We start from the raw sequence: 14,629 nt of genomic DNA on the forward strand, positions 1-14,629 counted from the left end.
CTGTGCACTTAAGGACAGGAAAAACTCTAGATTGCTCTTGTCTGAGACCTGTACAAAAATCACGTTATACATTGCTAACAATACTAATGGTAACAATGTCATTTCTTTCTAGGAAAAAATGTGTATATCTTGGGGATATCTTTTTATTCTGTATATTCTGTGACATTTGTAATTTTATTATATATTAAGTGTTCTTCATTATATTTTTCTGACCTGGATAAATGACCAAAAAGCTATAATAGCAGTGTAGACATTTACAAATATATCAATGTATTTACATAGAAGTCATTAGGAACCACTTTTCCAATTAAGCCAAAAGTCAGAAACCTGTTGCTCATTTCTTGTTCAATATAATACATGCTTTCATTTCTTTCACAGAACAGAAACTATCACTAAACCAAAATAACCATTCAAAAACTTTCCTGTATATATCCCATAGTGTTTGAAATATAGAATACTAGAAAATTTACCCAGTGTTGTCTAGGTTGACATGGATAGGTTTGTTTATAATCTGAACCAAAGAGAAGTTTGACCTTCCATCCTTTAAATTTGTTTCAAAATAGACCCAAAAAGCATTTTCTGAGCTTAAGCTGAAGTTTCTGATTGGTCCTCAAATTTCCATAAAAACTTAAATACAGGTTGAGCATCTCTGGAATTCCAAACTCCAAAATATTTTTTTAAAAACCAAAATTGTCCATATGGGTGGCTAAAATATTGATACCTTTGCTTTCTGGTGATACTTCAGCAGGTGTAACCCATTGCACAAGTTACACATTTTCAATTTCCTGCTCTTGTTAGAGGTGCAAGAACCTTGTCCTCTTTACCATTCAGTCACCTACTATGTGAGTATGCATTCCTGCATACATTTACTTATAAGTAGACTCTCCTGTGTTCAGTAGAAACTTTCTCCCAGATAAATGTACACAGGATTGCAGCTTAAATCTTTATGCATGTATAACAGAGATTTGCAAAATCCTGCCCTGAATTTTCCCAAAGACACTCTGGAGATGGAGTATGAGGGAACTTTTTCTACATTTAGAGGGCCATTTTAAGTAAAGAACTGGTCTTTAAAAAAACAGGAAGTGATTTCTGGGTCACTTCCTGTTGTTTAAAAGCCTTATCTCAGTCTAACAACAGGGAGCAAAAATCTTGAAAAAATACACACACCCCCCCCCCCCCAAAGAACTTTGAGCTTTCTGTTTGAATGGATTGTTGTTTTTTGAAGAGCAGGGAAGTCTTTCAAAAGTCTCCTAATACAATGCCCTTCCCTTTGACAGTTGTCCAATCCATTTTAAAAAAAAAAGAATTACAGCCTACATTAATTGCAGGTTTATAAGTGAACATAAGTTAGCCCTATGGAGTTCAGTGGCTTCAATGTCTATATAGGTTTTCCTCCATATTGATATTAAGGGCTTCAGTAGGAAGCGAACAACATGTATAAATGGTCATTTCTCCGTGGTTTTAGTAATGTTTGTGTGTGGATGTTTTAATTTTTATTTCTTCCTTCTATGTCCTCCTTATCTATGTTGTGTCTCATGACTGTTCTGGATTGTCACTTGCGGTAGGTTTATTTTGCTCTTTGGACACACCTCGTATAAAGCTCTGATATATTTAGTCTCCTGACAGCGTGACTCCTCAGCTGAGATTTATACATAGCTTTAACACACATCAATGGGCTGAACTAAATCGATTTTTTTATTTAGCAGGATTAAAAGTTTTGCATGGTTTTTCCTTTCATTTTTTTTTGTAACAAACATACATTAAGCCTGAAGGTATTGGAAAGCTCAAGTTTCGATATGCATAAAACATTTTGTGCATTGTTTGGTTTCCTTTTTTGCTTTCATATCAAAGTTAACCAAGCAGACATTTAGCTGTGGTTGCAAACCTATGTAGTACTAAAGTGGCTGGTGTACCTGAGAAAATATTTGGTTCATTATTTTGAAGTATCTTCCTTTCACAACATTCACAGGTGTAGTTTATCAGTCCAAAGCAATCCTGCAGCGGTTTCTGTAATTTTCAGCTGCTTTTTTTTTCTTTTAAGACTGACAGGGTGGAGGGAGACAATTCAGCTCCAGAGATCTCTGATAGGTTCTGATTTAATGACTCTGAATTTAATGTATTGGTACATCCAATTCCTTGCTTAAGTTCAGCCTTTGGGAATGTAGCTGACTTAATCATATCAGTGGCACTGGAAAATTATTTTAAAAAATTAGCTTTATTTCTTGAAGAATAACTGCAGCAACAGTCTGTCTTTTATTAGGTCACAATGTGTTAGAGAAGAGGGAAAGGCAATATCTCAGCCATTTAATTTACATCAGACTGAATTTTTCTCACTTGCTAGATACTTTGATTTTTCAGAGAGCATATCTCTTGATTGGATCAGGACATAGTGACTTGGCATTATTTATTCTTCTAAGCCTCATTCCTGTTTCCATTTACCTGCCAGAAAGAAGGAAAGTATTTGCATACTGCACAATTCTTTCAAGAGATCTGACTCCGACCGTGAAAGCCTACAATGAGAGCCTATGGTCTGGATGTGATAGCTTCTTCCAGAGCCGATAAGAATCATGGCAACATTTTTGGCCATTCTGGTTAAACAATCCTAAGAATTGTAACTCAACAAAGTAATGTTCCCGAGCTGTATTCTTTCTCTATTCATTACATGTTCATACCACTGACTAGTTTTTAGTAGCACAGAAAACTTCATGTTATTATTCACTTGGCTAAACACCTTAACTAGAGATTTGATAGTTGACTTAAATAAACCAGGGACCCCTTCATGCTGCACAGTTGCAGCACTTTGTTTTATTTAAGACAGCAAGTGGCTTGAATTATGTATTTGGACACCAGAATTCGAATCCTTGCTCAGGCATGGAAACTCACACTTTCAGAATCAGTAGAGGGCACTCTGAACAAATTCTACCAAGAAATAACAGATTCATCTTAGGGTCACCATACAGTCAGAAATGGCACAGAACAATGAAATCTACTTTAGCTACCATGGCTATCTCTAGTGGTATCTTAGAAGATTTCGTTCAATAAGAAACCAGAGCATTCTGGCTGAGAATACTAAAGATTCTTCTGCAAAATCCAGAATCCAATAAGATGTTGCCATGGCAGTTAATTGGAATATAGCACTATGATTGTATTTTTGGAAAGGGATCTTGATTGATTTAAATTGAAACATCCTAGGTTTTGACATAGCTGTGAGTTACCACTCAATTTCCAAAGATTCTCTCCTAAAAGTCTACATTGTGAAAAATCCTTGAAAATACTTTTGAGGATGGGAGAATACAGAAAGATGTGCTGTTTCAAAAGAGGACAGTAATTCTTCTGCAAATTCTAGTGAAAAGTGTTATGTGACAATGGATTCAATTCATAGTCACAACTGAGTGAGTTATTTGTTGCAGACTATCAGAAACTGAAAGAAAAGACAGTACGAGTGCACAGAACAAAAGATTTCACTGAATGAAACCACATTCACCCAAGCATCCTATTTTCCAGAGCATGGAAAGGTTCCTGTGGGGGACCTGTTTATTTATGTATTCATGCCTTTCTTCCATGATGATAGTGAAGACAACTTCAACTCTCTGAATCCCCAGTTACCATGACCAGTGACCTAAAGATAACTTTTCCAAGTTCTACTTTTAGTTCCTAGTTTATTGCTATTGCGAACCCCATAAGTAGCATATGAAAGAAAGGGTATTCTAAAGTTGCAACAGAGCTTTTATTTCAGAGGGAGTGTGAATGTTCCTGGTCTCCATAGTCATAGTCCAATATGGAAACAGTTACACCAAACAGCCTGTTTTGAGTAAATTTCTTTGGGGTAGAAATTTATTTTTGCATTTACTCTGCCTCTCATAGATCTCCATTTAAAATGTCCATAGAAATCCCAGAGCAAGGAAGCATAATATTTATAAAATACAGTAAAGAAATGTATAATAAGATGAATAAATTTCATGGGTTGCCAGTACTGGTTGTACAGATCTAGACTAGCAGCATCTAAGGACCTCATCACATTGATGAGGTTCCCCTGCATCAATTTTCCAGCTTCCATGGTGAATCGATGGGGCAAACCCTGTTCCCTGCCTCTCTGGCAGCAACGCTTCCCTATCACATGTAGGGAAGTATCGCTGTGCTGCTTCCCCCCATGCTAGCCCAGTGGTTTCAAATAGAACACGGGAAGCTCAATTGAGCCACGGAGTCCCACTGAAAATAAGCCTACATCATCTGATGGGTGGCATGGAGCTCCGTGCCTCAAGTGGGGCAGAACCATCCTACAACACTGACAATCAGTTGTGTGATGGAGTCCTTAATCACTAGTCCCTTTCACATATTTTTGACTCATGAAGCACTTCTGGATTTTTTTTTCTGTTCATTTCTATAACTTTTCCAAGTTGGTTGGAAGTTTTTTTTTTTTTACTTTGAAGCTGTAAAGTCATGAACTGCACTTCCTTCCACTTTTCATAATCTACAGGCGCCGCAAGGGAGGCTGTTAAGCAATAAACAATTTTCTGCAATGAAGTTTTTAAAGCAACCAACATAAAATAATTCATCTTTTTTGTTAATATAATTTATCAAGCAACTGTAGGCTGCGTAATCTGTGGCATTAGTCTTATCTGGGAAGCCAAACTGAGCTGGAGTCGCATTTATTTTTATAAGAAATGGATAATTTATATCCTTTTGTCCCGACTGCTATCAGTGCCAATTTGGGACACATATAAATTTGGGAAGTTTGAAGTTCATCTTGTAATAGGAAACAGGATAAATTTGTGAAAAGATTTGGCTTTTGAACTATAGTTGTAGGGATATGGCTGTTATTAATTATTTGTCCTCATATACTGCAAATCATATTACCAAAGAAGACAAGTGGCTATGTTTAATATTGTCATATTATCTGGGAATTTATCAATCAATTTCTAACCCCCTCCCTTTCTACCCTCTCCCCTCAAATGAGATCATACATAATGAAACTTATTTTGGCTTCATTCAAACTAAAGTAGTACTGAGTATGACCAATTTCCTTAAAAACAATGGAATAAATGAACTGTGGTTAGCATGTCCCATTACTTTAATGAGTACAATTGAAACACAACCCTACATTTGTCTGCTCAGACACATTTTCAATGATGTTTAATTCTAGGTTCATTTATGTGGGATTGTAGTCTTGTATTAGATTTCTAGGCTATAACACTAAACACACATACTTCATAGTAAGGCTTATTGAGTAGTCATGCATATGACTGCTCTGCCAATGTTTGGAATTTAAAATTATAAGTGATGCAAACTTGAGCTTTCTAATACAACTCAAATCAATGCTTTCGGTGTTTTCTCTTTTATAAAATCTGTGTTGGTAATGGCTGTCTATGCCTTTCTTTTTAGAAAAAAGACTGCTGTTTTATCACACACTCCAATTTGTGTGTGCTATTCATCCATAATTGTGCTAAAATCAATGTCTCTTTAAATCAATTTGGTTCAGCCTGTCTTTAAAATGAGAACAAGTAAAAATAAAAAGAGAATAAAAGAGTTCTACTTTTCTGTAAACGTACATCGGCTAATGGCGTGGTGATACCTTTGCTTCCATATTCATGACAAACAAAAACAAAAACATTGAAAATGTTTGGCATCTCATCTTATGAAGAAGTTGCACACAACAACATGATTTCAAATAGCAGTATTTTTAGCAGAAACACTTTGCTTTAGTTGAAATGTAATTCACAGCATGCACAACTGTTTTCAATTGAATGACTCTGCAACCTTGCCTATTTAATAGCATGTTTACCCACATTTGTCCCTGGACAAGGCAATTTGATTCAATCGGATTTTTAAGTAAATATATAAATATCAAGTTGACATTTTGTGTTTCAGGCTATGAAAAAAAATGTTGCTTGCCATATCCTGCAAGAGATGCCTTTTCCTTATTTCATTGCTTCCTTGCTGCTTGCTGATTCTGATATTTCTCTAGTGCAACCAGAATATTCTAACTATATATGTCAACAACATATATGATTTTGTGCCATCATGCTTGCATTTTATGGCTTCATTATAGGGTTGAGCACGACTGCCTGCTGTTTAAAGCTTTGCTTGGAAGGTTGTCATATTCATGACTTTTGTTCTTGCCCTTGTTCTTTGCAGGCCCTTAAGGATGATGATGCTGAAACTGGATTGACAGATGGAGAAGAGAAGGAGGAAACCAAAGAAGAGGAGAAATTAGGGAAAATCCAGTATTCTTTGGATTACGACTTTACAAACAATCAGGTCTGAAACAAGTGTGATTAGACATTGCTGTATTCATGAAAACAAATTTATCTGTGCATTGGATAGTCACTACCTCTTTAACTTGTGTACTAACCATTCAAATTGGTAATTAAGGTAGTCATTACAAATTCATTTGTTCTTAGTAACTGGCAAATGTCAGTATTAGCATTGGATTTTAAAAAAGCAATGGTGACCCTCATTATTCTATATAATTTATTTAATTTATTTTTAGTAAGGTCGTAGTGTTGCAGGCAGATTGCTTTGTCATGAGACCTTTGAGATCAACCAGCACCAGACAGAAGTTTGCACCAAAGGTCCTCTACATCCAGCACATTTTCCAGTTAGAATTGTAGTGCAACTTTTAACACCTGAAAAGTGCCCTGGTTATCTCTTGTAGTCTTAAAAATTCCGTCACAGGTGCTACCCACACATCAATATGTGTTCTCAATCTTTTTGCCTTAACAATAGGATTGAACTTCATTTTCAACAAATCTTTCAACTCCCTCTTCAATCCTACTTTCAGATAAGGCATAAAAGATTCCACAAGACTAGAGATAAAAAGCCTTTTTTCCTCCTCAGTTCCCAAAGCAAATACATGTTTGAAAGTAATCTGTAGTCTTGCGTGGGCCACTCTACATCATGAGAATCTGTTCAAATCAGTGGGAAACTTTTACATCTTCAAAGAGCAGAGAATGTTAAGGGGCGGAGGAGACAAAAGTAGCACATCTTTTGAGAGAAATAAATTGGAACTTCCTCAGAAGATTACTCAGTTGGGTAAAAATTGTCCGTAATGTTATTAAAAGAATTGTCATTCTACCTTAGCAGACTTTTTTTAACAATCCTTATTATTACTATAATTTTTTGACAATATTCAAATTTTGAATATTCAATATTCAATTTTGACAATGTTTAAATCATGTGCTAAGTAGTATTTCCTTTGTATTAATTTATTCTCATGGTGGCATAGCTCATGTAATTTATTACCCTATTGAATTATTCTTTAAAACATCCTTGGCAATACGTAGAGCCATGACCAGCAATTCTAATTGACTTACTGAATTTCAGAGCTGGTAATGAAAACAAGATGCCTGTAATGCTCCCTTAGAGCACAGTTTCTCTGTCCAAGACTTGAGGCTTAACTATTACTCTACACTACACCCACTGAGAAGTAGGTTTATATTCATATAACCTCATACCAGAATAAAAACCAGTTAACCTTGAAGTTGCTGCCACAATTCTTTTTTCACATCATCCTTTATGGCATAATTGATGCAGATGGTGTGCAAGTCCAATATGCCCGAAATTGTGGAAGTTGCATACAGACAGTGACAAACTAGGGGCAGATGCTACCAAGAATAGTAAGATAGACCAGTTACCTGACCACATAAGAGAGTATTTCATGTTTGTTTTTTTGCCCAGCAAGGTAGGAACATTCAATTATAGGACTGTTCTCTAATTATTTTTTATTACTGTGATGTATTATTTATAATATTCGTGAACAGTTATAGACTTGTGTGTGTGTGTGTGTGTGTGTGTGTGTGTGTGTGTGGCTGCCTGTTGATGAATGCTAACTACATTGATTTCATAGGCAAGGAATACTCAAAGATGGTTTTGCCTTCCCCTAAAACAGTGGTTCTCAACCTGTGGGTCCCCAGATAGATCATTGCTGTTAACGTAATTAAGATGGGAGTGGTAATTTATTGTGTTGCCTCAACCTGTGAACCCCAGATAGATCATTGTTGTTAACGTAATTAAGATGGGAGTGGTAATTTATTGTGTTACCTCATTTTTAGCACACATTTTGCACACACTTATTTTGGTCTTCAACTCCCAGAAATCCTAACAGTTGGTAAACTGGCTGGGATTTCTTGGAGTTGTAGTACAAAACACCTGGGGATCCAAAAGTTGGGAACCACTGCTCTAAAATATAGCCTGCATCATCTGGTGTTCATTGGCATTCTCCCATCCAAGTACTAACCAGGGCTTAGCTTCCAAGAACAGACCGATATGGTGCATGTAGGATATTTAGGTCTTCAATTTGCTATGATAAAAATGGAAGCAACTAAAGAAAAAGGATGAAATACCATCCCTAATTTTCAATGGAAAGGGGTTATATTTCCTACCCAGCACCACTTCAGTAGGTAAGAAGGTTTGGAAATATCAACCAGCCCTTCCCAGTCTTAGGTTCGCCCAGTCAAGATACAGCTGGTTATGAGAGGTGCATTTGGAACAATCTGAAATGATTAGTAGACACAAGTTCCCCATTACTTGTTCATTTAAAATAAGTTCACAACATCCCATAATTAAAATAGCCCCCAAGGTAACACTTATCTACAAAATTGGTTTTCATTCCCATTTGTCAAAGTAGTAATCTGTTATTCTACTCCATGAGAAAAATCCATACAGACAGTAAATAGAAGCCTAAGAAATCTACTTTCACTTGATGCTTATGCTATGGATTTTCTATTTAATTTTTTGTAAATTGTTTTTACCACAAAGACTCATTAATCTGTACAGAAGTTCAATGCACAGATATTGTTGTTTGCCAGAATGAAGGAGAAATTTGTATTACTCAGACATGTTAGGAGGAACCCAAGATAACTAATCATTTCATAACTACATTTCCTTTTTCTTCATTATTTCATGTGTGATTAATCTTTTCCACACACAAATTATATTGCTGTATCAAGTTATTTTACTTTCCTGTTTTCCTAAGAGTGTGTGTGTGTATGTGTGTTCAGTGGCCAGTACCCAATAAAGGCAAGCCTGATTGTTCTAGAATCTGAAAAGTATTATGAAACAGAGATGTGGGGTTTTTTTAGGTACAGTACTAAGATAGATAGACAGACAGACAGACAGACAGACAGACAGACAGACATCTCTAAAATGTAAAATATATGTGAAACAATAAGGCATAACCAAAACATCTAACTACATACTAGTAATCAAAGTAGGAACCCATAGTTTATTATCCACTTCCTTTCCTCCCCATTTTCAGTGTGCTGAGTCCTTTTAGTAGTCTATCATGTGAAGCTCAACCCATTCCTTTTAATTGTCTGGATTATCATTACAATGAAATATGACATTATAGTTTGGATTTGTGAATAAGACCAAATACCAGTTGCTTTTGTCTTGAAAATGTCTGCCTTTGGCCTTTATATTATTTGTTTATATATTGGTTATTTGTGTCTGGAATTATTGGTTGTAAGTTGGCTATGCTATTGTATTTGATAAACAATATTTTGTCTAGTTGATGGCTCTTGACTGAGTGTGTGAAAGAGAGTGAAAAAAGAATAAAGATGCATGAAATCACATATGGTACGGATTCCTTTACTCATGAACCATGTTTGTCCAGAACTCCCTGATGAGCAAGTTTCTATTTGCAATCTGTGGAATTTGTAGGCTATGTGTCCTAGTTGTAGTAGTGAAGTGAAGATGGCTGTAGGAGAGCTGATACCATGATTGAAATCGTAATCCAAAAAGGCCCTGTGTTTCCCATTAGTCCCTTTAGGTTTGTGAGTGAAAATAAAATGTGGGAAGAAATTTTCTTTGAAAAAATACAGCTATCTGGCATCTGCCTTGCTCTGTTTATGGGAGTCAGGTCACTAAGATACATAGTTAATGAATTCACCAGATAATTTCTCCCTACCAATAACAACATGAATATATATTTTAAGTAATCATGTATCCATAGTAATTTGACACTATGGCTTAAATTGCAAATAGTTTTTAAAATGTTGCAGAACCTATTATGAAGCTTTTTGACTATGATATTGTGAAGAAAAATATTAAAATCTATATATGGTATAATCAGCAGCACTTTAAATGCCTCTTCTCTGCTTAAAAACAGCTTCTTGAAGTATGAATTTGCTGTATCTGGGTTTTTTTCCCCCCCTAGAGCTATGCATCGGGTTTTTCTCCAGTTATTCACATCATAGAATGTTTCCTATCTTTTATAAATTGAAATTTAAAAGTGTGTGTGTGTGTGTGTGTGTGTGTGTGTGTGTGTGTGTGAGAGAGAGAGAGAGAGAGAGAGAGAGAGAGAGAGAGAGAGAGAGAGCACGTGGAACTGCATTTTTGTGTACATGGCAACTTTATGTATGCACTAAGATGCCAAGAAGTGCACTATTTTAACTTCTTTTTTAAAACATGTTTCCAGTTCTGCTCTTCTGATTTTTTCCCTCTTGTCCCTCCTCTTTCAGCTTCTGGTAGGAATTATTCAGGCTGCTGAGCTACCTGCTTTAGATATGGGTGGCACATCTGATCCCTATGTGAAAGTTTTCCTCCTACCTGATAAGAAGAAGAAATATGAAACAAAGGTTCACAGGAAGACCCTTAACCCAGTTTTCAATGAGCAATTTACATTCAAGGTAATATTTTGATAATTATATTGCAATCTTTCTTCATTTTCTATATATACAAAAGGTTAATCTCATGCTCAGTCGCAGATTTGCATGTTTCCTCATTAACTGGTGACCCGCAATACAATGGATTTTTCACTGCAGAGATTGCCCTGCAATGAAAAATGTAGTAAGGACAAAAGATTATTAGCAGCAGAATAATTCAGTCGGAATCACAGAGCCGTTGCTGTAGTACATACTTTATGAACAAAGCAGTTGAAGGTTCTAATAAAATGCATGGATTATTTGGATTTCATATCAAGCTATCTATACTTGGGGGGTGTAGCAAATCTGGGAATGGCACAAGCTTGATATGAGTCCACATTGACTCCTTCTAATATTAGTAGATCCTGTTATTAGGAATAAGGAAGCAAAAAAATATAATCATAGAATTGTAGAGTTGGAAGAGACCTCATGGGCCATCCAGTCCAACCCCCTGCAAGAAGCAGGAAAATCTCATTCAAAGCACCCCTGACAGATGGCCATCCAGCCTTTGTTTAAAAGCCTCCAAAGACGGAGCCACCACCACACTCCAATGCAGAGAGTTCTACTGCCGAACAGCTCTCACAGTGAGGAAGTTCTTCCTAATGTTCAGGCAGAATCTCCTTTCCTATAGTTGGAAGCCATTGTTCTGCGGCCTAGTCTCCAGGGCAGCAGAAAACAAGCTTGCTCCCTCCTCCCTATGACTTCCCCTCACGTATTTGTACATGGCTATCATGTCTCCTCTCAGCCTTCTCTTCTGCAGGCTAAACATGCCCAGCTCTTTAAGCCGCTCCTCATATGGCTTGTTCTCCAGACTCTTGATCATTTTAGTCACCCTCCTCTGGATGCTTTCCAGCTTGTCAACATCTCCCTGTGTGAAGGGGTAGAGGCTGTGTAAGCACTTTACTCCTCCCTCTTCCTTGGTTCTTTTGTTGTGGTCTTAAGAGCAGGACGAAAAAATGTGTGGTCCTCCAAATGTTGGACGGCAGCTCCAAGATCCTTTGTGATTGGCTTGCTATCTAGGCTGCTAGAGCTTACAATCCAATAATATATGGAGGGATTCAAATAATAATAATAATAATCATCATCATCATCATCCGATAATACATTACACAGTCCTAGACACTTGGGAAGTGTTCGACTTGTGATTTTTTGATATGAAATCCAGCATATCTATCTTGTTTGCTGTGTCATAATAAAATAATAATAATAACAGCAGCTTTATTTGTATTCTATCTCCTCAGGGAAACTCAGGGTGGATTCCAATAAACAAAAAAACATGGAGGCAAACATTCATTATCGTCCCTTGCCATAAAGCATATATCAAGTGGGAAGAGAAAAAGAAATAAGGATATGTACAAGAATATACTGATATTGTGTTTCAGAATATGAAGCCCGGTATCCAGCAACATAATGACAGTCCAGCCAAACATACTTTGAAGGACTTGGGTCTGAAGTGTTCACTCCACTTCAGTTGCTACAGGCCTTTATATGTGTATACTTAGTCTTATAATGACAGCTCCAGTTTGAAAGCAGGAACAATAAGAGATTCAGGCTATGTAATCACTCAACAAGAAAGATATCCCCAGAGGCCCTGCCGCTACTGTAGACATAAGCTGTTTTCTCTTGAAGCTGTTCATAAAAATAATCTTTTATTTTTACAGAAACAGAGGAAGGAAAAGAAGCTCTTTACTGAGCTTTCCCTTTATTTAAAATGCAGCAGGACAGCTAATGTTAAAGTTCAGATGCATTGTGCAAAAAGAAAAGAAAAGATACAACAAGCATTTCTAGTGCCTAAGAAAAACAGTGATGCTGAATAATAATTCAAGACATACTGTCATTGCCACATAATGATTCCTGCCACCCAAATAATGATATATATTTTACACTAATCCTGCTTGAATAGAGACTGTGAAGATGGTCACCTTGAGCCAATGTTGTTGTTTGTGCACATATTGGAACTGTTGGAAACAGGCAAAAACCTTTTTCCTTTTATTTCAGAAAAGAACTGCACAACAGTGTTAACCAATCCAGTAAATAGAATATGTTCAGTGACCTATGTGCTTGTTGACATTTCTGCAGAGCTTTGGATCATGTCCACACATTTTGAACTTCATATTTTATTATCTGGAAGGATCTATTAATATTTGTCACTTAACTTGTGATGGGTAATGAGTTCGTGGAGGCACACCATGAAACGTATTCCATAGTCCTTTCCTGGCAGACAATTGTGAGAATTTTTATTGTGTTTATAATGGGGGTACATCGTCAGTGTCAAGCCTTTTTAGTCTTCTGTATTGGTCGTGACTGCAATAATCACATGGTCCATTTTGCCACATATATTTCTCTTTGAGCCTTTGGAAGCAAACAAGTATTCCTTTTGCCCTCATCTTCTTAAAGGAATTACTTTAATGGTCTATGAGATAGCAGTTTCTCAGAAGATGGAATTGCTTTTAATTACTGCTTATGAGATCATACATATTAAAAGTTGAAATATTAAAAGGAATTTCACCCCTGGGTTTATAACTTCACTTGGAACACCATGAGAACGTGAATCTTTTCAAGCCATTAACATCAGAAAGTAAAGTGCTATTTGGAATAAAATGATCACTCAGGAGAAAACCTTTAGATACTTCTATGACGCCCCGGGACATTGAAGATCTTTGCGTTGGCAGTCTGTGATTTCTCAGCTGCCACCATAGGTCATCAAAATAAAACCTTAACCACAAGACTTCTGTGCCTTGGTTGTTAATTATATGCTTTGTGCAGAACTCACACACTGGCTTCATTATCATCCTGCTAAGCCACTCAGCTTAAAGGCAGATAATGCTACAACTAAAACACTCACCCAGCTGCCCCCATCAGATTATTGTAGTCATTTTGATAGTATTATAGGACTTGTCAATTAGTCTTACTGTCACAAATCTACCATAAAACTATATCTGGATATGATGAAGCAATGTTGTTTCATTGGATGGCATATGTCAGGTGTGCTTTGATTGTGCTTTTCCTGCATGGCAGGAGGTTGGACTAGATGGCCCATGTGGTCTCTTCCAATTCTATTATTTTACAATTTTGTGATTCATTGCTGATGATGATAACAGATCATTAAAATAATGTGTCCTTACACCCAAAAATGTTGTTGGGCAAAAGGAGCTTTTTAGATAGATAGATAGATAGATAGATAGATAGATAGATAGATAGAGTGTGTGTATACACACACATATACACACACACACACACACACACACACACACACCAAATAAATATAATGTTCAAGTATTCTTCACATGCCTTGTAGAAGCCGAAATACCATTTCCACATGTTTATGGTTAAGAGCAACTATGTTATCATTATTGAGCTCTTTGAAGAGCTGTCAAGTTTAGTCAAGATGAACCATAAGAAGCAAATGTTGCCCATCAACTATTAGCACTTGAAGAGCAGACCATTTTCTTGACTAAGAGGGCTTTCTTTTTAAGTGACAGTCATTTCTTCTAAATTTGCTTTATTGCATATAAACTAGTGTGTCAATTAGTGCATGCACGGTTTATGAAAATCTGCTCTCTTCTTTTGCTTATGCTTCAGTGGTCTGGGCTAAAAACAACTAAGAATAGAGATCATAATATAATTGAAAATGCATTATGCTATAGTGATTTTACAGTGTGCAATATCATTTACATGTCACCTGAATGGAAATTGTATTTATTTAAACCTTTAAAAACACAACTATATGACAATTTGGCTAGTGCTTTAAAAAGCCAAATGGAGCAAGTCAGTGTTCATCTGGTCTGTTTACCTTTATTCTAATTTATGCAGACAAATATTTACATAAGTATAAGAAACTGTTAAAAGCAGCTCCAGACAAATTCAGATAATATTTTTCCAGCCAGATTTTTCAAATGATACATTAACTGTATAATTTACCCAAAATTAAAGGGGTAGGATTTGTGAGATAAAATGTATAATCCTGATTTTAAAAATGACTGAAT

General features: G+C 36.3%; 1 protein-coding gene across 5 annotated transcripts in view; it reads left to right on the forward strand.

Annotated features, from left to right (window-relative positions):
• The window catches only part of syt1 (synaptotagmin 1), a 414,399-nt gene that overhangs the window by 311,634 nt on the left and 88,136 nt on the right, over nucleotides 1-14,629 (forward strand). For 4 of the 5 annotated variants that reach the window (XM_062982655.1, XM_062982654.1, XM_062982653.1 and 1 more), the window contains 2 exons: nucleotides 6,136-6,258; nucleotides 10,461-10,628. In XM_062982655.1, coding sequence (XP_062838725.1) covers nucleotides 6,136-6,258; nucleotides 10,461-10,628 — 291 coding nt within the window. The remainder of the gene's footprint in view (nucleotides 1-6,135; nucleotides 6,259-10,460; nucleotides 10,629-14,629) is intronic. The other variant, XM_008110941.3, reaches the window with a different exon arrangement.

This window comes from Anolis carolinensis, chromosome 5 (genome assembly GCF_035594765.1).
Source record: "Anolis carolinensis isolate JA03-04 chromosome 5, rAnoCar3.1.pri, whole genome shotgun sequence".
NCBI classification, from domain to species: domain Eukaryota; kingdom Metazoa; phylum Chordata; class Lepidosauria; order Squamata; family Dactyloidae; genus Anolis; species Anolis carolinensis.